At 40.2% G+C, this 27,350-nt stretch overlaps 1 protein-coding gene and 1 long non-coding RNA gene across 14 annotated transcripts in view; both read right to left on the reverse strand.

Annotated features, from left to right (window-relative positions):
• Nucleotides 1-2,175: 2,175 nt before the first annotated feature.
• The window catches only part of Rin2 (Ras and Rab interactor 2), a 219,266-nt gene continuing 194,091 nt past the window's right edge, over nt 2,176-27,350 (reverse strand). For 12 of the 13 annotated variants that reach the window (XM_040275766.2, XM_078051340.1, XM_021723129.3 and 9 more), the window contains 4 exons: nt 15,059-15,364; nt 12,894-13,025; nt 7,482-7,645; nt 2,176-4,146 (listed from right to left, as the gene is read on the reverse strand). In XM_040275766.2, the coding sequence (XP_040131700.1) occupies nt 3,823-4,146; nt 7,482-7,645; nt 12,894-13,025; nt 15,059-15,364 (926 nt within the window). In that variant the 3' untranslated portion in view covers nt 2,176-3,822. Of the gene's footprint in view, nt 4,147-7,481; nt 7,646-7,737; nt 7,826-12,893; nt 13,026-15,058; nt 15,365-27,350 lie in introns of those variants that run through there. The other variant, XR_005729680.2, reaches the window with a different exon arrangement.
• Nucleotides 8,008-12,887, reverse strand: LOC144378040 (uncharacterized). The gene is made up of 2 exons (XR_013439522.1): nt 11,926-12,887; nt 8,008-11,487 (listed from the first exon to the last, which is right to left on the reverse strand). It is a non-coding gene; the product is annotated as an uncharacterized LOC144378040 (long non-coding RNA).

Raw genomic sequence — 27,350 nt, forward strand, 5'->3', positions numbered from 1 at the left:
GGGAGGGAAACCTCACCCTAGAGAGTCATCATGCGGGTAGGCATGAGAAAAAGGACAGACTAGAGTTCAAGAAGCGGGAAGAAGGAGGTCCAAGCTGAAGAATGCCTCCCGTTGTGTGTAGTGATATGTCCCCAGGAACTTGAGGGCTATTAGAGAGGGGCAATCCCTTCTGAATGCCAACGCTGGGAGTCAGGTTCCCAGCTCCAAACCTCCAACTCACCTAAGGACAGTGAGAAAGAGCTTGGCCACTCCTTTTCTAATATGTCCAGGCAAACGAAATACCCAGACTCCCTTATGATATAATAATATAATTCTGAGAGTGTCAGACCCTTTTGAACAGAAGAGTTTTTCAGAATCAAAAAGCTGCTCCATTCCCTCCAGCTATCTCACCCCAACCAGATTTCCAGGGTGAAGATTTCTGAGAGCAGACCTTGGTTACCCCTTTATTAAAGGGTTCCGGCCCTGACCTTTCTGAATATGTATTTTTAAACTTCCATGCCTTGTTTCCTAGCAAAGTCAGTATTCATGTGGGAAAAATTTGTGTTAGCCGCCACCCATCCTTTGATGTCAAAAAATAGATCTTTTTTTAAAAAAAAAACCTGTTTCCTGAGACAAATGCCAACTATTTTCCTTCTCCCTCTCCTTTCCCCATCATCTGCTTAGGATTCTGCAATGTTATATGATTTCTTTTTTTCATATATTGAACCTGATTAGGAGTCGCTAAATGGCAAAGTCACTTTGGTCTCAGATCCACCCATATGAAAACAGTCTGAAAAATTATAACACTCAGGATTTTACTGTCAGATACTGGCAGATGATTAAAATACCATGCCCTCTGTGCCCTGTGTGCTTCAGAGTCTCCTGTGCCATGCCTCTCACACTTTGGGGGAAGTAATCAGACATGCCATTAAAAATTGGAAGGCTCACCTAATTCAGGTCTGTTTCAGAAGATGAAGGTTAGGGCTGCTGTGGAGATGAAACCAGATTTGTGAATGGAAGCATCAGGCCGGGTTTCCTGTCCTTTGTGTTTTCTTACAGATCTAAAGTTGTAACTTCCACAAGATATGAACGACTTAGAGTTTCTATTTCTATTCTGTGTCCCCAAGGGGGGCGTATTTGGCAGTGCATCCAAGATCAAAAACAAAATCCCTTCCTCTGGCTGGCGTTCAGCTTTTACAATGTATTTTTAGATTTGGAAATGCATTCTCCACTCCCTCCACCCAGCATGTATATTTTTACTCTCTCCTCTTATTCTTTCGAACTTCCAGAGTCTGTTTCCTGGCAATTTGAGAAGTGAGAAATGCCTGCGTGGGGGGAAAAAAATGAAGACACATGTTGTGTTGAAATTTTGATAGGAAAGCATTGCCCAATGACAAAACCAGGGACGATCTCGTGATGTGTCCTTTTGTTCACAGTAACTTTTCCTGTTCTGATCTCTGTCTCTCTCTCCTGCTCAAACTGTCCCAAATCCAGACGTCGTGACCCATTTTGATCAACAGCCTAATGATGTCTAAGTGCCAGGACAGTGTGATGGTCTTAATTTGGAGAGAAGGAAGAACAATTGGATGAATGGATCCAGGGGTCCTGTTTTAATTCACTGTAAATATCAAAAGCAGGTGTCCATTCAGCCTCAATGCTGATCTAAGTAGCTACCCTACGATGGTAATATAAACTCTTTAAACCTGTGTTTTCCTTCCTTCAGTCAACGAGGATTATTGAGCCCTGATTATCTGCCAGGCATGGTTCCAAACATGGGGGAGAGCACAGCAAAGAAAACCAGGCCTGCGCCCTTGTTGATTTTGTAACCAGCTGAACTCAGCCAAGACATTACAAAGGTGGCCTAAGGACAAAGTGAGCTGTCCGCAGGGCCCTAGCTAACTCCGCATTCAGATTAACTGTGATTTATTCTGGATACAATTAAGCCAGTACTGTGGAAACCCTTTCAGGGCAGAGGATGATTTTTTTTTTCCTTCTCTTCTGCTTCTTAATTTTTTATCTCAGATCCACAAGCTTCTGAAAAATGTGTTTCTGTTTATTCTCCATAGATTATCTAACCACAAATGCTGGCTGGGATTTCAGATTTACTTGACATAGTGTGAGGTCTGATTATATTCTGACTTTCAAAAAAAAAAAAAAAAAGACAAAGAATACAGCAAAAATTATTTTCACACAGGATTATGGTACAGTATTACAATGTATTATGTGCAAAATTCCATTTAAAAATCATTTACATAAGGATGTACAAGACAGTACGTGCTGAGACTTCTAGTTTAACAAAAGCCACGGCTGAAAAAGGTACAAGGTACAAAGCCCACCCTATCAGATGACTCTGCACCCTTACACAGTACAATAACATGTTTTTGTAACTACCTGTTACGTCAACACACGACCCTCCTAGTTTGTGCACTCCAAACTGGTTTTATAAAACCTAAATCTAACCTCACTGTACATTTATTTATTCACTTATTTTTTTGGTGGTGCTCCCCAGGGCCTTGCACATGCTAAGCAAGAGCTCTACCACTGAGCTGCATCCCCAGCCACTGTACATTCTACAATGCAGATGGGTGTTTTTGTTCTTGTTTTGTTTTTTGGTGCATTTTCAAATTCTTTTCCCAACAGCATCTTATTTAACTCAACAAAAGTTATATTATGCATTACCTTGTTCTTGGTTTCTGTTCCAAATAATTGTATGCTGTTAGTTTTGATTTATGTGAAAATGTGGGGGGAGGGAGAGCTAACCTTGATTTTTTTTTGAATGTGTGGGATTTTCAAAATTGTTTTCAAAAGTGGATAACAAGTGGAATAGATTCTTGCCAAATCTTCTTGCATATTTACAGTATCTTAAGCAAAGGTGGTTCCTTCTGACTCTATTTCCTACATCCTGCAGAGCCTGAACCAGCAGACTACACTTGTCAGTCCTTGGTTAGAGTCTGTCTGTATTTCTCTCTCTACCTGTCTCTACATTCACTTCTCTCCTATTCTCAGCATCACCTGTTTAAACAAACAAACAAACAAACAGCACAATACCAGTAAATGTGAACAAGATAACAGTACATCAAATTTCCAAAGGCATTCTGTGGCCAGTGTCAGGAATACATTGCTTTAAGAAATCCAGCAGTCTCTCCCCACAAAGTTGCCAAAACATCCAGTTACAGAAGAGAGACTTTTAAAATGCAATACTCTCAAATCCAGCAAGAGATTTATTTTTCCAATATTAAATGTTAAAATCACATGCATAATTATACAATATTTTAAAGTTACAAAAATATTTTAAAAACCAATCCTGACAGTTTACCTGCAACTGCTATAAAAATTTCTATGAAATATATAAAAACACAAAGGCTCTTTGTAAAAATTTTTTTAAAGAAAGGAAAAAAAAAAGTAAAAAGGAAGAAAAGATGGAGTCATCCACAGAACTGAGAAGTACCTGACGCACTGCATCGGACAGTCTTGTCAAACACCTGCTGTTGAATTCAAGAGAAGAGCTTGTACCTTAAAAGTTCATTCAGCACATATACACACATGTCAGCCATCCTAGAACCTGGCTAGGGGCAGGTAGCAAACAATTTCAGGACACTTGAACCGTGAAATGCAACTCTGCATTGTAGGAGGAGAATCCTACTATTTTTACCAACCTCAGCTACCTTTCATGGACAATGTGGCCAAAGATGCCCTGGGCTAAGTTAGCCTTCGGATGGCTTAGTCAATGCACCAAGGGGTCCTCCTGGAGGTGACTGCCTTCCAAGCTCAAGCTCGTGGCAACCAGAAGGCCAGGCTCTCAGCTCCCCTTAGGATGCATCCACAGGAAGTCCCCCATGGCTTCTACGAGGGGGTGAGATCTTCTTCACCATTCTGGAAAATGACACCGTAAGGATCATTCTTGATGCGCCTGTAGACGAAGTGGAAGATGTGGGGTTGTGGGCGGCTATGCAGCTCGGCCTTGATTTTTTGAGGATAAGTGTCCTCTGCCAGCTGCTGCCACGTTTCGTCAACGAAGAGAAAGAGGCTATACTCCTCTGGGTCCCCCACCTTAAACTTCTCAGCGCAGAGCTGACACACATCCTCAGTGGTGATGTACGGTCTCACGAGGAGGGTCTTTCCTGTGCAGCCACTGTTGACCTCCTGGAATGCAACACGGAGGTAATTCTGTAGGTGGAAAGAGACATTGGAGACAGTCAGAAGGGAACACCAGACAGAGCAATAAGTCACATCACGAGAGGCAAAAGGCTGGACCTGTGAGCTACTTCAGGGCTCTGGTTCATCACAATGTCTAACGTTATGTTCACAAAACTCACATTGCAAGGCTGATCTGAATTTGGATGGTGGGGAAGATGACTGTATGGATTGAGCTGCCACATTTGAGCTCACTGAAAATAGAAGAAACAGGAAGCCCATTCAGCCCTGGTTTTCATCTTGTCAGTATCCCTCATAAAGCCTGCTTAAGAAATCCCTGCATAAGAATGTGAACCACATCCAAAGCTGGGATTATTCCCAGCTTGAAAAACACACCAGACAACAGAAGAATCTGAACCAGGAGCCAGCAGGAAGAGATTTTAAAAATCTAGACACAACAGCACATACCGGGCTCACTTCCTCTCACACTCTTCTATGCAGCATAAGCAAGGGCAATACTGTTAGGCGGAACCCCAAGAAACCACCCATGTTTGACTATTCTTTGAGCTCCCCAAATGGCACTTCATGTGGTTCAACCTAACACCAGGTGCCAAGTGGCTCTGAGTATAATCTGGAAAAAATCAGAGGGAGGAGAATGTTGATTCTGCCAGAAGACTCTGGAGACGGAGCTGATTAAGTGCAAAGTGGTGTTGCAGAGAAGCAAAAGGAGACATCTGCAGGCATGGCACCTTGAAGGGGGCCAGGTGCACACCGTCTTGGAATACAATAAACCCGTGGCCGCCCAACACAAAGCACAGATGAGACATGAAGAATCCAAAACTCATGCCAGACTCTCCTGGATTCTGTGACCCTAGATAACTCCTTCAATTTCCATTTCTTTAAGAGTGGGGTTCTCAGATAAAAGTAGAGAACACCCAGTTATATTTGAGTTGCATCTAGGAAACACATGCATTTCCTTCTCTATCTGGAGACCCTGCTTAGGAGCAAGGGGAAGGCATGCTCTCTGCCTCCGTTCTCACATGGTTGCCATGAAGGCTAACTGGGATCACAGCAGGGAAGGCTCTTGGGGACAGTGATGTCTTCTGCACATGTGAGATGTGTTTTATGTCTGTTTCTAGGGAGGACATTTGCCAGCTGATGACTCTGCAGAGAGGAGTGAGTGGGGCGTGCACAGAGTTGAATGTCTTTCTTTAGAGTGTGTCCATATTCTATCAGACCCCACCCTGCTCTTCCATCCAACCTACCCCACCCATCCTGCTAATAACTTGGCTCCAACACTTTATATGCGTCTACTCAATGACTCTTGAAAAGAACTTGGTGAGAGACGTCTACATTCTCTTCATTTAACCAGAGAAGAAACTGAAGCACAGGGAAGCTAAGTAACTTGCCCAAGGCCACACAGTTAGTAAATGGCAGAGTCAGCATGATTCCACTTTTACCACTAGGGTGTACTCCCTCTTCCAATGTGAGGAGATACCCATGTCTGGGACATTTGCTTTAGGAGTTCCAAGTAGAACTACATGTCTGGGTTTTTGCTTTTACCCCTGAAATGAGTGCTAACATTTTCCATCTTGAATTATATTCTGAGAAGGTGTTCATCTTCAAAGGAAGCAAGGTCACGGATTTAGGGGGATGGTGCTGAAGGAAGTGGCTGTGTGGTATCTGGTGACCTACAGATGGATAGAAATGACAGGAGGAAAGGTCTAGTGGCAGGTGGAGAGAAGGAAGAATGCACTTTTCTAACTTTTGGTCTTCTCAGAAGGTACAGCACCTCAGGAATGCCCTCTTTGTATAACCAATATAGAATAGCCCAGGGATCTGCATGTACCAAATCACTTAGCACATGAATATTCTTAAACAACTCAAGAGGGCAGAAGAAGCAACACACAGTATGTGTTCTTATTTACTTATTTATTTTTAGATTTATGTGTCTGGAAGGAATTTCTGAGAATACTGCAATCTTGAAGACCATGCTGATCTTGCCTTTCAACAATAGCTGACTTTGAACCAAATATACTTTTAGGTTATTTTCAGACCATTAAGAAGGGTGGGGGGAAGGCAAAGGAAGGTGAATCTGGACATGAAGGGACATCTTTCTTGACTGTCCAGTTTCCTGATGGAAAACCTGCCACTTGGCCCATAGAAACAAAGGACAATTGGCTTTTGTAATTCCACTCAAAAGCTTCAAAATGTTATTCAAAGATGTTTGCAGACTTACCTGTCATTTTATAGATGACAAGTAATTCAGAAATTGTGTCAGAGAAAGATTTATGAAGCCTTAACCCATCTCTACTCTCTGAGAAACAAGCTCATTGAAAATCCCACATTCCCAGGCATGAAAACTCCTATCAGGAGACCTGAGCAGGACTTGAGTCAGATGTTGTCTCCAGTTCAGTTCCCTGAAAAAGTACCATAGCCTCTGCTACTGAGATTCAGTAAGTGAAGGAGAGAATGGGGAAGGAGAGGAGGAAGTCATCACTGAACCCCTCTTCTTTCCAAAGGGAGGCAAGCCAAATTGCAGCTCATAATGCTGCTGGTTCCTGATGAAATACAACATCCAAGGCCCATGCCAAGTGCTTCCTCTTCCTTTTTTACTTCCTATCTTCTCAGGTACTCAGCACCCAGGCAGAACATTTTGGGAGAAGTCCTGCCTTAATTTGACTTTGTTTTCTTAAGGGCAGCAAAATTTGTGCCAAACCCATTTATATACACAAGTGGTCCTGGACTTGCAACCATTTGATTTAATGATTTTTCAACTTTATGATAGTGCAAAAGTGATTCACATTCAGTAGAAACTGCAATTTGAGATTTGAATTTTTTATTTTTATTTTTGATTTTTGTGTGTGCTAGGGATTGAACCTAGGACTTTACACACGGTAAACATGTGCTCTACCACTGAGTTACTACATCCCCAGCCTGGATTTTGAATTGGGATCTTTTCCTAGACTAGTGATATGATCCTCTCATGATGCTGGCAGCAGCTGAGAGCTGCAGCTGCCAGTCAAACAGGGGACACAACCAATCCTGTACAGCATACTATTTTGCTAAGTTAAGATGCTCAATGCATTAGGTATATTCAATGCATTTCCCATCTACAATATGTTCAATTCACTATGGGTTTATGGGGAATGTAACCTCATCATAAGACGAAGAGTGTCTGTTCATATAAATTAAAAAAAAAAAAAAGAAGTGAAACAACGAGGTCAGAGGTGGCTTAAAATATCCCCTTTCCATCAGATGATTCAACCGAGAAAGGACTCTGGGGCCTTGAGCCAGGATGTGCTAGGGGACCCAGTTCTGTCTCCCTAGTGCATAGAGGAAGCACTCTGGGGCACTCAGTTTCATACCTGAAAGTCATCCACAGAAGGGATGCTCCGGTTCGTGGTTCTCCGTTTATGCCACTGCCTCAGGGTGTCCCTGGTCTCTGAGCTGAGCAGTCGAGCTGCTTGTTCTTCTTGGAAATTCTTTATCAGAGAAAGTGCTCCATAGGCACTTGTCAAGTAATAGCCTCCTGGAAAGAGCAGAAAAAGTGGATTCTCCATGAGCTTCATACTCTGGTAGTAACAGTGAAGGTGCTCTAATGTTAGAAGCCATAATGCATACAGTTGTCCTTTGCTATCATCAGGAGATTGGATCCAGAATCCTTCCCTTGAGTATCAAAATCCATGGCTTCGATATCAAAATAAATGTCCTTGTATATGGAAAGAAAAATAAGTAAAATAGGATTGTATTGGCATATAACCTATGCACACCCTCCTGTATATATACTTTAAATAATCTCTATTACAATGTAAATGCTAAGTAAGGAATTGTTACAATGTACTCTTTAAGAAATAAGGATAGTACAGACTTAAATTTTTTTTTTTCCAAATATTTGCAATCCATGGTCGGTTGAATCCACAGTGCAGAACCTATGGACATGGAGAGTTGACTTTAATTTCCTCATCTCTTCTACATGCATTTCCTGGTGGGACTGCAGGAGAACAAATCATTCACTCCTTCATCCATGAATTCCACACATGCATCTCACAAACACCTATGGAATGACTCAGGCCTGTGCCAGGGCCAGGGGAGCCCTGGAGAGCTGACAACATTTCTGTTTCCACTGATGGAATTTCCATTCCCATAGATGAAACAGACAAAACCTCTATATTATTAAAGTAATTGTGAAAATGGTCTGCCAGAAAAGGTCAGGGGTATTGAGACCTGATAGGGAGGTGGGGACAAAATCAGGCAGGTGAGGGGGTGGGGTCAACTGTTCCAAGGCCAGAATCACCTACTTTTGTCTGCGAATCTCCTTGGCTTTTCTTTTTGAAATTCCTGTTTTATGAACTGTAAGTGAACTGTACACTCTGGAAGAACTGCAGCACTTAACAAATGTGCTCACAAAAATATGAGTACTTCAAAATAATTTCTCCCTCCAGATTTTTTTCTTATCCTTACTTACAGACTAATGTCTTGTATATGGGAGCTAGAGAACTAGGAAAAAATAAAAGGGAGTTGGGATCTCATCAAAATACAAGAAGACTAGTAGAGGAAGAGGACCAGAGGGTGGGAGAGAGGGAGGGAAAGGGAAATGTAATTGACCAAATTATACTATATGTACATAAGAATATGTCACAATGAATCCCATTACTCTGTAGAATTATAATTCACCAATAAAATTAATTCAAAAAGACAAATATAATATGACATTTAAGAAAATTATTTACAAAGAAAAGCAAGTGACATTCCTTTAATGGTACATTTAGGGATAATCTTGTGTTTCTGAGAATTGTTAACAGACTTATAGTATGGTGAGATGAATATGTATTTGTTCATGTTTTTAAAAATTTTTCCAAATTTTCATAGTGCATTATACACTGTATATAATTATACATTGTACATAATGGTGGGATTTGTTATGCTATATTCATACATGCATCAAACATAATTCGATCAGTTTTGTTCTAAAATTTAATGAAATGGCCTTAGAAGAATTTGTGAATTCTGTGCTGCAGAGCCAGTAGGGGGAGCCTTGGAGGTTTATTAAAAATGTCTTGATTAGGCACAGTGCATTTTATTTTTAGAGACATTCTCTGTCAAAAATATCCATTGAATCTCTACCATGAGCCCAAGTCAGTCACAAAGCAGGAAGTGTGTTCATAAGAAATAGAATCTGAGTTCCTGCTTTCCAGAAATCTATAAATTTATTAAAGAACACAGTTAAATGTACCTCGAAATGTATTCATGCAGAGAACAGAGCATTGTGGTTAGGTGAGGTTCCCACCCCCCCCCCCCAAGAACTGGCACTTTCATGGCCAAAGTATTTAACTACTCATGCAAAACCCTTTAGAACACTCTCTAATCAATGTGCATGATGTAAATGACTCTATGCCTTGGGATCACAGGCAACGTACCCTATGAACTTGCATCAGACATAAACTTGAGAAAGAAAATGTATTTGTTGTTTTCAGGTCACTGATGGAAATTTGGGGGTAAAATTTTTTTTAAACTGCAGCATAATTTAGCCTACTGTGAGTAATATGCTTTCCATGCATGGTTATAATATGTTGAGTTTTTCTTGGCCGGTGAAAGAGAGGTGCTACAGATTGGATATAGTGCCTGCTAGGCAGCTGTCCACTGAGATATGCCCAGAGCCCAAGTTAAGCATTTTCCTGACCTTATTGCCCAGGGAGAAAGTTCTCTAGGGCAGCCCCCACAAAATGCTGAATCCAGATTATTCATTTTTACTAAATATTTGCTCCAGAACAAATTAGCAAGTGATTGAATGAGAAATGAGGAGTATAAAATGTAAATTGCACAAGTGGGCTGTGTGTGAGAGAACTATGCGCACAGTAGCCATGTGAGGAGATAGGTCTGGCATTGCATACTGACTGGGCTGCGAGATGCAAGTGTGCCTTCCCTTCAGTTCTGCCTGTGATCCCACACAGAACCTGAGATGGGTGTGACTTGCCAAGATGTCAATCAATCTGCTGACCACAAGACATCACAGAGCAAGACTCCGCCCTTGAAACCTTATCTCCTGCCCTATTTGGAGAACATTCTATTGAAATTCCATTGTGAGCCCCCCACCCCCATAAAAATAAAGAGATTCCAGGTACACGCTCTCTTTTCCAGAAGTCTTTCCAGCGTGGAAGCTGACCTATAAGGTCGCAGAGCAGTCCCACCCTCAATATGAAAATTACTTCTGTGTCCTGTGCTTTTTTTGCTGTTTTCTTAGCTCTTTTAAATCCAGTTCATCTCATCTGCGTGGGTCGCTGGCGAGAGTAAACGTTACCCAGAGGATTTCAGGAGAAATCTATATGGACATAAGTAATCAAAACAGGCTGTGTGGAGGTGCCAGTATTTGAGCTATGACTTGGAAGGCTGCTATAATCCTGTGGGGGTGGAGGAGGGTTTCTTTGGACTTCAGATTTTAGACTCCATTGCTCTGATGTCTTCTGGCCACTAAGGAGAAACTGAAAATGCTGGAAGCACAAAATTGACCACACTTTCAAACATGTGGATGCAATTAGAGGAAGGTTTTCAATTTCAGCAAAACTATAACCCGACCATAAGAACTGTGTGTTTCGAAGGGATTCTATGACGCCTGTCCCGTAAATGGGAGTACCTGCTTAAACAGCAGAAAAGACATGTGGCTGCTGCTGCACAAACCAAAGAGGACTCTAGGCAAGCCAAGGAAGCGACAGATCTGTAACAGGCTGCTGGTGGTTTCTCTAAGTCTGTAGAGCTGCAGTTAGAAGCTGTGCAAGCCTGGTCTGTAACCACAGTTAACCCGCCTGGCCTGCCTGGGCGCCCCAAGGAGTAAAGCCAAAAAGGCCCAGACAAAAAGAAGTAGAAACAGGCTCTACTTCCTGCACACACTCATGGGCCCCTTTGTGTGTTTGCTAGTGTCCTTGTGTTTTCCTCATGTGGGATCCCTGGAGGTAAAGACAGTCACTTGCCCATCTGTCAGCAACAGTGGCTCACTCTGGGGCAATGCAAGGAAGAAAAGGAGGTAAGAAAATGGTTGTCCCGATCCTTGGGCCACAAGGTGTAAGCCTTTTGTTTGTCCTGAGGATTCATCATCAGCAACAGAATGGTGATTTTCTCAGTGAGAATGGCATGCCCCTCCCCCAAGCCCCAAGAGATCTTCTAGATCTTACTGGAATTAACTTATTACTAGAATTATCCATGATTTAAGTTAAAAAAAATCGCAGTAATAACACAGTGGGAAAAAATAAAAGTATGGCATTGACACTAACATATGCTTCTCTCGGTGGCTGGACAAAGCCTCTTGCGTTTCCCCTTCTGTCCAATCCCAGAGAAGGAAAGGTGTAGGGAGGATGTTAGTGGCTTCTTATGAAGTGTCTGAATCCATGGTTAAGAATATTAATAAGGAGACATAAACAAGAGAGAGGGTAAAAGGGTGACAGAGACCATTTGTGTCTGGGGTAGCAGATAGGATAGAAGACACTCATCATTCATCCTGAGTCAGCACTAGGGCAGGTGGAATGGGCATGATTTGGGCTACAGGGAGGGGAGCCCCTCTGATAGAAAAACTGAGATCTAGGGAATTCAGTTTGATGACTGAGGACATTAAAGCCATTTTGCATTTAAGATAACACAATGGATTTAACAACTGGGACGGGATGGTGTACCCCCCCACCACCATGGTAAAAATGCATTTAAGATCTCTCCTTGGAAAATGCTGGGGTGACACATGCCCTTGGGAAGTCCCTCAGCACATGGACCTTTGTACTCCAGCCCAGACTGAAACTCAATGGAGAAAAGAAAACAGAACCTCACCCTCAGGGTCTGTCTGGACTCTCCCATGCACAGGTCTTGATTTGTTCTCCTTTAGAAAGACAAGCTCACACAAGAGTCCCAGAGATTGTTTGTTCTCAAGGCTGTGAGCCATAGTGCCAAGCATCCAAATTATGTCCATGATAAAACACCTTACTAATGCATAAAGAGAAGGAATTTCTTCTGCTAAAACATGTTGGGGCTAGGCAGACACCAAGAGAAACCTGAACTACTAACATAAGTTCAAAGCAAATCATCCAGATCTTACTCCACTGTATTTTTTATTTTAACAATAGACTGACATCATTTTTGAAATGGAAAGAAAATTAATGATGTTTTTAATCTAAAAAACAAAATTAAAAAAAGATTAAAAACAAAAAACAGGTCTTCATTTATTTCACCAATTCAATAGCAAAAAAATGACCATTTTTTTCTGGCAATGAGACTACTCTCTAGTAAAATATTTATGACTTCCTCCTGGAATCAAAGAAACCATTGCTTTAAAAAAATGACATTTATTCTATTAAATGGTACTTTTAAAATTGTCACTAGCCAATCTCAATGAAGTATTAATCATAACAGGGTTGCATTTTTTGGTTTTCTTTTTTCTGACTCCAAAATTTTCTGTGATGAATATTTATTAATTGATAATCAGAAAAAGTCTATCTATACTTCTAAATAAAGAAAGAATTAAAATTGCAGTTAAGCCTTAAAATGTCAAAAAAGTACCTTTGTGACTAGTTAATGGGTGCAGGGTTTTATTTTAGGGTGAGAGGGGTCTTTGGGAGCTAGAAAGAGGTGGTGGTTGCCCAGTATTGGGTGTGTACTGAATGCCAATGAATTGTTCACTTTAAAATGGTTGATTTTACCCTCTATGAATTTCATCTCAGATTTTAAAATGAAATGAAAACAACAACAACAACAAAAAAAAAACCCACCCAGTTCCTCCAACTTTTTCAAAAGCATGTTACCTTCTCCGTGTAACAGTGAGGGGTCTAGGAGCTCCATCATGTACTCGATTTCAGTGTCCAATTCAAGCATGTCACACTGAGCAATGACATAGGTCAGAACTGGCAAGAAGTCATCAGCGCCATACATCCTCCCTGGGATTAAGAAGAAAAAGAGAGAGAGGAACAACTTTATTTCATATCCTACTTACTGCTTTTATTAGACAGCAGGGAGTCACACTGAGGAAATGAACTATTTAAAAACAGAGGTGGGTGTTTCTGGAATCATGTGTTGTCCGTGACCCTCCCAGCTGCTGACAGGAGAGACCAACCCTTACTCGCACTCTCAGAATGAATGTCTAGGAGCCATGGACATGGTTCAGATTTCCTCCCCTCTTCAATGCATAAAGTTATGCACTAGGACAGAGCAATATTTTTGAATGTTTTACCTTTGAACATTTTACCTTTTAGCCAGTCATATTACTAAACATTTATAAAATATTTATTCTGCCAATTCTTTGTTTGATTTCCTATTTTATTTCTGTGCACCTGAATCATAAATGTGATGGCAAGACCAAATTCAAATCAGGAATAAATTTTGCTTTGTATTCAATATAAGAACACAGCTAATTTGTTTAAATGTGCCAATTCAGTGTATGTTGGAGATACACATTGATTAACAGCAATAAATAGGAAAAAAACTCCAGTTATTATTTCTATTTTTTAATTTACAAGGATGGTTCTCAACTGGGGGTGATTTTGCTCCCCCCAAGGAGTGATGGACATAGTTTGGAGACATTTTCACTGTTACAATTGGAAGGTAAGATTACAAATAGCATCCAGGATGCTGCTAAACTTCCTACAGGAAGTAGACAAGCCCCCCCAATAAAAAAATTACTCTGTTTAAAACGTCATTCATGAAGTGCTTCAGAAGAACATAATCCTGTGTAGATTATTGGGGCAACTTTTAGAAATGATCTCGGGAACTCTAGAAAATTTATTCATGTATGTGAAATACTTACAAATTTTAGGGACCATGTTCACAAACTATCATTTCCAGCCCAAGAGCTTAGATTGTAATGATTCCTAATTTGACAATTTGCAATGTGCATTTATATTCATATCTACTTAAGCAGAGGTTAATAGAGCCTGCATTTCTTTCTGTTGCTTTTCCACTAAGCAATTTAAAAAAAAAAAAGTTGGTAATTGCTGGGCATGGGGGTGCATGCCTGCAATTCCAGCAATTTGGGAGGCTGAGGCAGGAGGATTCTAGTTTCAATACCAGCCTCAGCAACTTAGTGAGGCCGTAAACAACTTAGGGATATAGATCCTGTCTCAAAATAAAAAGGACTGGGATATAGTTAAGTGAAAGAGCACCCCTAGGTTCAATCCCTAGTACTGCAAAAATAAATAAAATAAAATAAAATAAAAATGGTGATAATCATCCACAGATTTACAGGCTCACAGAAGACCTCAAACAATGCAGGGCTCAGTCACTACCCATGAATCTTCATTTCTCTTTCATCTGTGGGAAATAGCAAGAGGGAAATCCAAGGGCTTACTTTCCTACTTGTCTTTGGTGAATTCCAATTACATTGTTTCAGCTTGTATCAAAGAGGGGGCCAGCGAACAGGATGATTCTAATGAAACCTCATTGCTACTGAATGCTCTCAGTTTCTGACTCAAGCTATAGATCATTAACAGGGCGCCCCTTATTGGCTAAAATATAGTGATGATTATTGTCAATATTGCCACTCCATGTGGGTCAATGCAGTGTCTAAACTACCACCTTATGAAAGAAAAAAAGGGCCATATCCAACTCCAGATGCAGAAACTGCAATTTAGCAGGTTGATTAAGATGGACAAGTTTTCTCAGTGAACTCATTCCCAGAGGGAGGATCTGGAACTAGACCCCAGCGACTGAATCATTACCACCATCCTGAACTAAGTCTTTAATTAAATCAGCATTACACAAAAATCTCATTATCCTTATCCACTTACATTTATTGGTGCTATTTGTAATAATCTATTAGTTGGCATGTGACTAATTTGATAGGTACCAGCGTAACTTTATTTTTGTGAACTGCTTGGTGAAATCAAGAGACTAAAAGGAGGAGACATAGGGAATCAGAAATCCTGACATGGGTCTGGCAGGAAGCAACCAAATCCCTGAATTTCAGCATCCTCACCTGAGTTGTTCTCCATGACAGTGTATATGAGCTTGCAGACTCTCAACAGCAGCATGACTTTCTTTTCTGGTGAATACATCTTCTGCATTGTCATGAATTTGACTTTGATTTTCTCCACATCCACCAAATCAGGGGTTGGGGCAAAGACTCCTAATTCCTGGGGATTCCTCTGCCGCACAAGTTGTAGGTTCTCCTTGAGTTGTTTCCATGAGCCATCAGCCATGTGGAACTCCTTCAGCATGGTCTCCACGTGGCCCTTCAGGGGCTTCAAAATGCACTTGTGCATGGCTTTTTCCAGCACCACATCTGCCAAAGAAAGTGCAGCCACTGTGACCAGAGTCTAAAGAAAGAAGAAATGCAACTTCTGCTTTCAGGGAATGCACATCTGCAATTCCACACATTGGTTAGAGGGTAGACAAGTTGTAACTTAGAACCCAACAGATGGCACGGAGCACCAGCAGACTTAACATGGCAACAGGTTTTTTTTGTTTGTTTTTGTTTTCCATGAGCCAGGAAGAGAGGGTTTTCTCTAACAATATCTTACATAAAATCAGTACAATGAAATTTATTTGTTTGAATTACTTTCACACAAATATGGTATTTTAAAGGAAGGATTTTATTTTCGTGATTAGTATAAATTCAGGATTCCTAAAAAATATTTTCTGAGGAAGAAAATTCAACTACATATAACATCTTGAATTGAATTCTGGAGCAAAAACATTCTTTCCTTTATTTGTTATAAATCATTTCAGTGGAGCATTAGATGAAATCTGAACAAAGACTGTGGATTAGGTAAAAGTGTGAACATAGCCTCTATATGAATTTAGGGGTTGATAATTGTACTGGAATTATGGGATAGATGGCCTTGTTTTTAGGAATATATAATGAAGTATCTAGGGCAAAGGGACAAAATGTACTCTGTATGGTCAGGAAAAAAAGTGTGTGTGTGTACGTGTGTGTACGTGTGTGTGTGTATGTATGTACACAGACAAAGGAGGAGGATGAAGCAAGGGCAAAGTGCAAAATTGAGGAATCTGGGGGAAAGCAAGACATTTCTCTGTATTATTTATGCAACTTTCCTGTAAGTATGAAATGATTTCAAAATTAAAAGTAGAAAATTTTAAAGTGTGTTTCTATTCAGAGTTAGGGAAGATGTTTAGGTGTGGGTGGTATTATTCTTCCCCTCCTTTGTGGCTGGCTATCCACTAGAGTAACTTCTTTGAGAGAGTCTAAGACTGCCAATACCATAAATCTGGAGATCTAGGCTGAAAGTGATTTATACAATGATAAGCTCCCGGCTTTTCCAACACTAACCTTTTAATTTCACATTTCTACATCACATCAAAGTCACCTGAGTTCGATTGCAATGACTGCTCCTGAAATACGACATTTGAATGTGATTCTATTTTAAAAGCCAATGGATTCACTTACTTATAAGATTGGAAATAGTTGGCTTGTCTCTTGGGTCTTTGGAATTCCTGACACTGAATCAGATCATATTGAATCCAAATTATTGTCTATTATTAGAAGTCCAGGAACAAAGAGAAATCTCTGCCAGATGTACAAATACTGAAAGCAATTTTCCTATGCCCCAAAGCTACGACTGAGTCCAGAAGTTAATGCAGTGATCAGACTCCCCAGCCCAGGTTTTTCTTTTTTCCTTCTACCTCCATATCATCTTTGATTGAGAGAGCTCTTTGATTAAATATAGAGTTTTATATCACTATAGAAATCAAGATTGAAGCAAATGAAGTTATAAAGTAAGAAGAAAAGCAGAACTACGTATTCACTTTACACCTGGCATTAAAATAGATTACTTGATTTGCATTGGTTGTTGTGTGTTAATAAATTTGTGTGGCTTCATAATATCTTTGACTATAAGTTATCATTATGATAAAAAAGTAATAGTAACTAATATTGAGTACTCATATGGGTAAGCTCCATCTATATTCTTCACTTCATTATCATCTAATCCTTGTGACAACTCCAACACTTTTGCAGAACACTAATACTACACCCATTTTTCAGATGAGAAAACTGAGGTTCAGAAATATCTAATGGCTTGCTTGAGACCATACAACTATTGTAAAAATTTTTTTTCACTGTTTTTCAAAGTAAACGATCTTTTTCTTTTAAACAGTTTTTAGTTGTAGGTGAACACACAATATATTTGTTTATTAATTTATTTTTTATGTGTTGCTGAGGCTGAAACCCAGTGCCTCACACATGCCAGGCAAGTGCTCTATCATTGAGCTACATACAGCCCCAGCCCCAGTAAATAGTCTTTTAATTCTTAAGTTCAAGGTTCTTCTAAAACATTCACAGGGGAAGAGGGATGGGGGGAGGGTTGTGGCTCAGAGATAGAACACTGGCCTAGCATGTGCAAGGCATTGGGTTTCAGTGTCAGCAACACATTAAATAAATAAATAAATAAATAAATAAATAAATAAATAAATAAATGAAAAGTCTTGTGTCCAACTACAACTAAAAAAATAAAGTTGTTTAAAAAAAAAAAAAACAACATTCACCAGGTTTTTTCCTTTCTCATCCAAAGATTCTAGAAGCTACATTCCTGATTATTAGCAACCTATCTTTGTTAGAATGAGGGCAAAAGTCATGCTGATCATTAATTAGGAATATACATAAATGTTCACAGTAGTGTTATTCATAATAGCTGCAAATTGGAAATAACCCCAAGCGCTGGCTGACAGAATGGATACATTGCACATATTCATACAGTGGAATTCAGACAATGGAATATGTTTATTCAATGAAAAAGAACGCATTATCCCTCTCCAGATGCAGATAATGAAGTTCATAGACACGATATTGTGTGAAAGAAGCCAGATCTAAGAATATCTTCTACAGCATTTCATCTACCTAAAATCCAGGCAAAACTCGCCTCTGGCATCAGAAGTAAGGGTGCCGTTACCCTTGGGGAGGGGGCGCAGAGACGCTTGCTGGGAGGTGATGGGGATGTTGTATTTTTAGATTTGAGTGGTAACTACTTGAGTGTACACATATATGTGCAGCTGGGCACTTAGGATTTATGCACTTTATGGATGCAAGTTAAATCTCAATAAACATGCATACATCAATGAACTCCTGACCAGCCTGGTATTTTCACCTTGAACTCCAAGACCACCTTTTAACTTCAGAGTACGCCTGGTCACCTCTGAGCCCCAGTGTTAATAGAACCATCTCAGAAAGGCTTTGAGCTACTCTTGGGTGACGAACAGAGAGTTCATTACTAGCAAATGGGGTGGCTCCCTTGTACTGCCAGCCCATCCTTGCTGCCAGGGAATGATGCCGATCTTTGTCCTTGTCTTAAAACCTAAAATGAAAAAATAATTGCTACTACTGAAATGGAGGGAAAAACCCGAATAAATCATCTAGTGTCACTTGCTTCTGGTTATTTGCTTTTCTCACAGGTTTTAGAAGCTACTTAACTAGGTAATAATGGGAATAGACACCTAATAGCTTTACTATGGAAAATATCACTGAGGTATGGTTACTGTGGTAACAATTAAGTTATCTTTCAGGAACTCACAAGTAGCCTTGTCTAGCTCAAACTGGTTGAAACCAGTGACCCTTCACTTGGCCTGCACAGGTGTCCCATGGATTGACATCTGAGGGTCAAATACTCTACCATCAGAACTCACCAAGGCTGCCATTTTCAGAACACTCATCCTGTGAAAACTCATAAGCTTTGAACACAGACCACTGATAATTTCCTCTATCCCTGTCTCCAATCACCTGTCCTCACAACTTGGACCACCCTGTTTCTTTATACCCCTAAATCTAATCATCAGGGAGGCAGATTGGAGATTTGGGGTTTCCATCTCCTCATCACTAGCAAATGGAGTAGCTTCCTTGGCCAATTCATTAATAAACATTCTCTTCAGCCAATCTCATTGCTTCAGTGCTGGGCATGTGGCATGGTGGCCAAAACAGGTTCATTCAGTAACAGTGCTAGACTTTTCTTAAAGTAGATTTTTTAAAAGATCACAATTTTAAAATAAAACTGGTCTCTTCATTCTTTTCCAGTCATCTCCTATTATTACCTCCACCAATATTTATTAAATTTAAGGAAGGCTTAGGGGAAGTCAAATGAAAAGAGAGACCTGTGATCCAGTTTGTTCTTTCTAGTGAGAAAACAAAGGTTCTGCTCCTAAAGAAATAGTAAGAAGTGATTTGAGGAACACAGGAAACAAAAGATCTTTCAGAATGAGAACTAACTCAAAAAAAGAAAGAATACCCTGGCATGTTTCTTGTAAATTACTACTCTCTGTTGTTTTCCATTATCTCTGGTTGCTTTAATTCCAAGAAACTAAAACAAATCTTTCAAACTAGGAACAATGACACTATTTTAGGCACTTTATATACACTGGCTCTGCACATCCTCAAATAAACCCGTGCAAGAAGAACTCTTATATCCTCAGGTTACAGATGAGGAAACTAAAACCCTAAGTTGAGATGGATATCAGGCAGCTAAAAGAGGCGGGAGCCAGGATTCCACCGCAAGACATACACTTCCAAAGATCTTGAAGTTACCTCAGTTGTACTCAACCACAATCAGAGACACAAAACAAACACTTGGAAACAACCCCAAAACTTTTAAGGGAAAACAAAATAGGTGACATGTTTTCTTGAAGCTAGCCAATGTCTTCTAATTTTCTAATGACGAGAAAATACTAGAGAATTGTTTGAACCATAACATTTTGAATTTTAAAAGCCCCAATTTAGTTAGAACAAACCTAGAAACAAGTTTTCTAAGTGACCAAAACTGGAAACACATTTTCTGAGCACATTTATATAAATTCCTATTGATTGGTCTCAAGGATGATCTGTAAGTAAAGACCATGGCAGCTGCTAAGGTTCTCCTTGTCTTAAATGTCACTTTCTATAGTAACGAATAGACAAGAATTGATTCACTCCCCTGTTCAAAAAAAGAGACAGAAGATTGTCTTTTTTCCTTCCCTCTGACCTATAGCATAGATTCCAGGGATCAGAGATCAAACAAGGAAGCATCACAAGCCCCAATAATGTATTGGTTTTGTCTGGGCACTTCATGCTTACCCACTGCTGCTAGGGGGAAGTGAGAAACTGAGGGGCAAAGGTGAAGTCCAGATTGTCTTAGAAAGAGCACTGGGAGCCACAAGGCCCAGCTGCCAGGCCAGCCCAGCCCCTTCTTACTCATCGACCTAGACCAAGTCTCTTCATCTCTCACCCTTAACAGTCTGGACTGCAAGCAGAATCATGACTCATGGCATCTGCCCAAGACAGATCGTCAGTCTGAACCTAACTAGATTGAATGTAAAAACAATAAGTAATAAAAATTAATATTCTCCAGGGGATTCTAACAGCATCCAGAGTCTAAGCAATATAATACATACTATAACATAATATCCCTTATCTGAAATGCATGGGATTGGAAGTGTTTCAGATTTTGGAGTTTTACAGATTTTGGTATATCTGAATAGGCTTTACCAGTTGAGCATCCTTAATCTGAAAATCCAAATTCAAAAACATTTTGGGCGTATAACACAAAGCATCAAATTTCAAAGCATTTCGGATTTTAGATTTTCATATTAGGGATGCTCAACCTGTATTAAGAATGCACAGGTTTTGGGCTAGAGATGTAGCTTGTAGTAGAGCACTTGCCTAGCATGTGTGAAGCCTTGGGTTCAATCCCCAGCACCACAAAACAAAACCCCACACAGGTTATAATTTAAAGTTACCTGACAACAAAAAAAATGAGCTCCAATCATATGGCCTTTTGATTTATTCTAGTTCTAGCATTCTAATAACTTTTTTTTATTTAAAAATTTTTTTCTCATATTTTTATCGGTCCATTATAAATATACACAATAGTATAATTTGTTTTCTTATTTTAAGAAGATTAAAGTAGAAATAGAAGTGAATATATGATAACAAGATGAGAGCCTTAGTTGCTGCCTTTCTGTATAGAAAGGTCAAATTTAAATATTTATAATTGCTATTATTCATTGGGCATTCATTAGTGTAGTTCCTAGTCTAAGAATATGCATGTTACCTTGCTAATCTTCATTTTAGCCCAACAAAGTAGAAAGAATTGTCATTCTTATTTTGCAGATGGGACATGTGACTTTCCCAGGATGGCAGAAATGAGGTGCAAACCCGGTTGTTCTTGCTCCAAGCAAGTCAAGGGATGACATAATTGTCTTCCCTCTGTGCAAGGAGGGCAAAATGAGTCGATGCTTCTTTTATGAGCTAAATGTTTCCTTTTGTCCGTTTTATGGGAGTAAGGATCAAAACTAAAGTTGAGTGAGTGCTTAGTATGATCCAAGCACTATTAAACATGTCACAAGTATTCAAATAGTCCTTTGACTAAGATGGGTACACATACATTTCCTACTTGTCTTGGTATGGGTTCTCTCAGAAACTGATTGATTACAAGGCAAGGGTTTTCATGTAAGAGTTTTTTTGGGAGCTGATCCCAGGGAGTACTAGAGGGGAAGGAGAATAGCCAATATGGTGCACTTCTCTATCACCTTGGGTGGCTGGAACTCAGCCCTGCTGGGGACTCCAAGACACAGTGTTGAACATGCTTTGGAGCTGTCCATCTAGAGGACAGTCTGCTCCTAGGGGGTGGAGTGACAGTCTTCCCCATTGCCTTGCAAGGGCTCTGGTCACATTAGAAGCCTCAAGCAAAATGTCACAGGTGCAGCCATTGGACATCAAACTGGCAAGCCAGTGTTAGTGGGCAGAGCACAGCAGTGTCCACAGCAGTGTGCACAGCAGTGTCCACAGCATCTTGTTACATGTGAAGAATTGAGGCATGGAGATACGAAGAAACATGACCAAGTGCACACAGCTCATGAGAGCAGGGACTCCAAACCCATCAGGGCAGCCTGAATTCTTCCACTGACCTACTTCTGCTTTTCAGTGGAGAAATTTCTCCATCCCATCTCAGTAGAGCTGGAAGCTGAGGGAAATGGAAGGTGCCATCCTGAGAAGCAGCAAATGCAACCCAGCCAGGCAGGACAGCACGTTGCTAGTCCTCTTCTACAAACTCCTCAAACCACTGGGTATTACATAAGAACTCAGATTAGATGCAAAATCCAATGGCCAGTTTTCTGATTTCTGACCTTGAGAAAACATGATCTTCCTCAGCCTCAGCTCCCTCATCTGTAAAATGGGGTGGCTCACTACTTCCCAGTGAGATTCTGGGAGGAACTGGGTAAGGTCCCACTCCATGAGCACCTGGCATGGATGGTACCTACTGACACTGCAGGCTAAAATCACTGGATACCTTTTGGGAACAAAGGGTGGATGCCTTTGAAAAGAGACAACAGGTTTAACGATTCAGGTTGTTCCCTCTACTCCTTCCCAAGTATTATCTGTGGTTTGGTTAGATTTGAAATAGAAAGTGAAAGTGCTTTGATAAATTAATCAAAAGCCTTCTGGTTTCCTGATCATCTCTCTCTTTCTCTCTCAAGCACTCATATCTTTGATATTCTTCTCAGCTCCTCCCGTTCATAGGTGCAGAGAATGAGGATCTGAAGTTCTGCTGACTTTTCTTTGCCTTGATCCCCCTAGTATTTTTTTTCTTTCTCTGATGATGTTTGTTTTTAAACCCAGCCTTATTCTATCCCTAACATCCTGGAAACCACAGATTAGCTGGGTAGTTGTGCATCCTTCAGGGCAGTGGGGTTTGAGCACAGGGAGAGAGACCCATTCGTATTTCATATGAGAAAACAGGGTGCATGGTGGGGGCTGGAAAAACACTCAGCTTCTTGCTGTGTGTGGGATGAAGGTGGGTTCAGTTCATCACTAGTGAAGCTCTGGGTCTACCAATAGGGAAAAACCCAAGTCACATTGCTGCACCTGCTCTAGTCTGTCCACTTCAGGCCCTGGCACCCTGGCTGGCCACACTGGTCTGCAGGTGTTTATGACTAGCATCTGTTTTGATTGGTTGGCACCTGGCCACAATGGTCCACAGGTGTTTATGACTAGTGTCTGTTTTGATTGGTTGGCACCTGGGATAGAGAGATTATTAAAGTGTTCTGACTCTTACCTTATCTGGGATAATCTTTCTAGAATGTTCTCTACCACCTTAAGGTCTCAGACAGCTCCTGGGGGTTTGTTTCCCTCCTTAACAGGAAGTACTCTGAGAACCAGATCTAGGGGTCTCACAAACAAGCCACAGTCCTTAGTGCAACCCTGGCATGTAGCATATGTCATAAAACTATTTGTTGAATTTTGGCCAGAAAATCCTTCCTTTGGGTACCTACTGAAAATGATGCTTCTTTTCAGTCCCAGTGGCACACAATGAATAATCCCAGTTACTTGGGAGGCTGAGGTAGGATTGCAAATTTCAGACCAACCTCGGCAACATAGCAAGACTCTGTCTCCAAATAAAATTTAAAACAGGGCTGGAGATATATAGCTCAGTGGTAAAGTATCTCTAAGTTAAAGCCCTGGAAGCATGAAATAAATAGACAGATAGAGGCTTCTTATCCTTGCTCCTGCAGATACAGATGTATAACTCAAGTAATGGCATCATTGCCCAGGTGTGGGGCAGCCAGTGTCCCCTGCAGCTCTGCAGGGATGGCCTGTAACCTGGATTTACTATAAAATTGTCAGCAATGCATACTTCGGCTCATTCATAATAAATAAGAAAGGATGCTTTATCATTCTAAGGCAGAACCCACCAGCCCAGCAAAGCTGATGTCAAAATAAAGATGATAAACATTAGGGGTTATGATTCATTTATATTTTTGCTCATTTTGGTGGAATCAATGAAGGCCTTTACATGGAAGCACAGGATCTATTCATATAGTATTTTATGTAAGGAATCTATCAGGCTGATTTCAATACCTTCTAGTAAAAGGCCAGTTAAAACCAAGGGTTGGGGGAAGTAGAGATGAATCTCCCTATAAATAATCCCAGCCAGGTGTGGTGGCACATGTCTGTAATCCTAGTGACTAGGGAGGCTGAGGCAGGAGGTTCACAATTTGGATGCTAGCCTCAGCAACTTAGTGAGTCCCTAAGCAATTTAGTGAGACCTTGTCTCAAAATTAAAAATAAAAAGGGCTGGGGATGTGGCTCAGTGGTAAGGCACCCCTGGGTTCAATCCCCAGTGGCAAAACAAATAAACAACACCCCCCCCCCAAAAAAAAATAAAACCCAGTTAATTTAAATAGATCCTCCAGGGGCTAGAGCTTATTTCTGTCCCACCCATTGAGTGCAGACAATGCTTTATGACTTGCTTACAAAGAATAGAGTAAGGGGTATGTTTAATATTAAAGGGTAGAAACCTGGCGAACGTGGCCTTGGCCAACGGTGGAGGTGGGCAACATCAGTGATAAATCCTGTGGATACCAGATGCTCTTTCATATGGTGAAACGTCACCTCTGTAATCCTCCCTTCCCTTTATGAAATAAATAAGAAAGGCAACAGTAACCAAACGCCCATGAGAACTGCAAGAAAAGGATGGCATCAGTCCCATTTTCATTTTGGCTTAACTTCGCTGAACTTTTGTTTTCTATAAAAATGAAAATAATAAATGAGGCGATGGGAGGATTAAAGGGGGTTCTATACATAAAAGTGCTTTCATTTGGTTCTATTAAAAACACAGTCCAGTTTGCCCCTCAAATCCATGAGTTCTGTATCCATGGATTCAAGCAACGGAGAGCTGAAAATATCTGGAAAGAGGAAAAAAACAACCAACCAACCGCTCAATACAACAATAAAAATAATACAAACAAAAAACATGAAATATAACAACTGTTTATATAGTGTTACATTATGTTAGGTATTATAAGCAACGTAGAGATCATTTAAAGTAAATGGAAGGATATATGTAGGTTATATGCAAATGCTACATCATTTCATATAAGGGATTTAAGCATATGTGGATTTTGGTATCCAAGGGGGTCCTGGAACCAATTAATGCCACATAGATGTGGAAGGATAACTGTATGCATTTATATTTATTTTTTGACCCTACTGATGAGGCAGTTCCCTGACTCACCCAGGGCCTTGACAGTAACTGAGAACCTCCAAAGTAGACACGATGCTGAGAGGAAGTAGGAGGTGTGCCCTGTTGAGAGACTGGGCATGCAAGGCAAGAATACAGGTCAGACCCACGGACAGTGAGGACTCTGTCTAGGAGGTGTTTCACAGAGACACCCAGTTGGAACCGTCTTTTGGCAGGAGTAAAGCGGTGGGAAAAAAGGTGTCAAGGCCCTAAGGATTCTAATGCTTCTTGCATTCAATGAATGCAGCATCTGTGGTGTCTCTTGGGTCCAATTCCCTTGAATCTTGCATAAATTTCTCTTTTAGTTGATGTTTCCTGCTGGGAGGAAGGGAGATTCTTGGGATATGTCAGAAAACACTCTAGCACAGACATGATTAGATCTGTGATGCCATTCCCTAGGTCCCACCTCATGAGCAGGGGCTGCGTGAATTACTGAGCTGACAGCTTCCTCGTGGAGTATCTGAGAGTTGGTGACCCATGTTCAGAGGTTCTCATCTGCAGAGCTGTAAACCTTCTTTTGGTTGATATAAGTTAAATGACTTAAATGTGATGCCTTCCTATATTAATCATCAAAGAAATTGTACCTTATAGGGGAAGGCACTTTATGTTATGGTCTTCTATGTAGCTAATTCTCCAAATTATATAGGCATTCTTTTTGTACTCTACGAGAAGCCAATCTTTCTCTAATGTCTCTACACATTTTTAGTTGTTCAAGAACGTTTGCTATCCAAGGATCAAGAACTAGATCAAAAGATTCAAGGTTTTAATCTCAGTTTGGCACATATAAGTCTTTTTGGCCATATCTTTCATAATGGCTCTTGTGTTGTTTTTTGTTTGTTTGTTTTTAAGGCAGATAACAAGGTGTAGTGGTGCAGGCCTGTAATCCCACGGACTTGGGAAGCTGAGGCAGGAGGATTGCAATTTAAAGTCAGCCTGGGCAACTTAGTGAGCCCCTGCCTCAGGATAAAAAGCAAAAAGGGCTGGTGATATTATTCAGTGGTAAAACACCCTGGATTCTATTTCTAGTACAAAACAAACAAAAAAACAAACAACAACAACAACAAAGCAAGACAAAAAAAAAAGGGTAAATAATGCAAGGCCCTAAATCATATTGTGAATTTAAAAAATTTTAAAACAAATCACATTAGATATTGGAACTTAAGACAGACTTAAATATTCATTTTTTAACAAATGGATCTGAACCACAGTAATTGTGACTATTTAACTCCTACAGAGGGAATCACATCAATTGCCACCCACTTTTTGGAGGGAGGAGGAAGGGTCTAACTTCGTTGCCCAGGCTGGTCTCAAATTCCTGGGCTCTAGTGATCCTCCTGCTTCAGCTTCTCAAGTAGCTGAAACTACTACAAGCATGTGCCTCTGTGCCTGGCTCTCTGTCTCCTTTTTTAATGCATACTTTATTCTCTGGTATGTAACCACATATTCAGCACCCTTTTTTATTAAAAAACAAAACCAACACTTGAATATGTAAATTGATGTGCTCTTTGACATACGAAATTGAGCTTAAGGATGCTTTTTCAAATAATTAAAATGATCTTTGGAGAAAACACATATTTTGATTTATAGCAATTAAAGAAAAAGTATCACCTTGTTTTTCACTATCAACTTTTAGGAATGGGAACAGTTGGCTGTTTTTTATTCCAGTTGATAGTCTAGTGAATAGTTTGGATGAAATAGAAAATTTGTGATGACTAACATTTTGGGGGTTGAAGAGATTTTGCTTTTCTTGAAGCAAAACTTGAAAACAGAGGTATTTCATAAGATTGATGTCATCAGAAATAGAAATTCTTTCATTAAAATTCAAACAAGGCTTCCACATTACAAGTTTTGGAAAAAAAGATTTCTTTACCAGAAATTTTTAGCCAATGTGTCTCCCACTGTTTGAAAAACACCAAAACAAGAATGGCATGATGTGAAAATCAGATAATGAGAAACAAATGTTGGGGTAACCAGTAATGGCACCCCTATCTATATAATTCATAGTATGGGTCACAAATAATGAGCATAACTCACTCTGCCAATGAAGGAACTCTCCCCAGGGCTTTGTATAGCACCTGAGAGCTATGTATACTTTTTGTTAAAACACTGGTTTGTTCTTTGATACACCATGAGTTTGTGATAGCTGCCCCAAAGTGAAACCTGATGGGTGCACCTGGTAAGTAGGAAGAGCTGGTTCCTATGGAAACTAGCCCATATCTTACCCTCATTAACTTAATTTTTCAACCAGGATGAACAGACTAATATCAG

Source organism: Ictidomys tridecemlineatus, chromosome 5, assembly GCF_052094955.1.
Source record: "Ictidomys tridecemlineatus isolate mIctTri1 chromosome 5, mIctTri1.hap1, whole genome shotgun sequence".
NCBI classification, from domain to species: Eukaryota; Metazoa; Chordata; class Mammalia; order Rodentia; family Sciuridae; genus Ictidomys; species Ictidomys tridecemlineatus.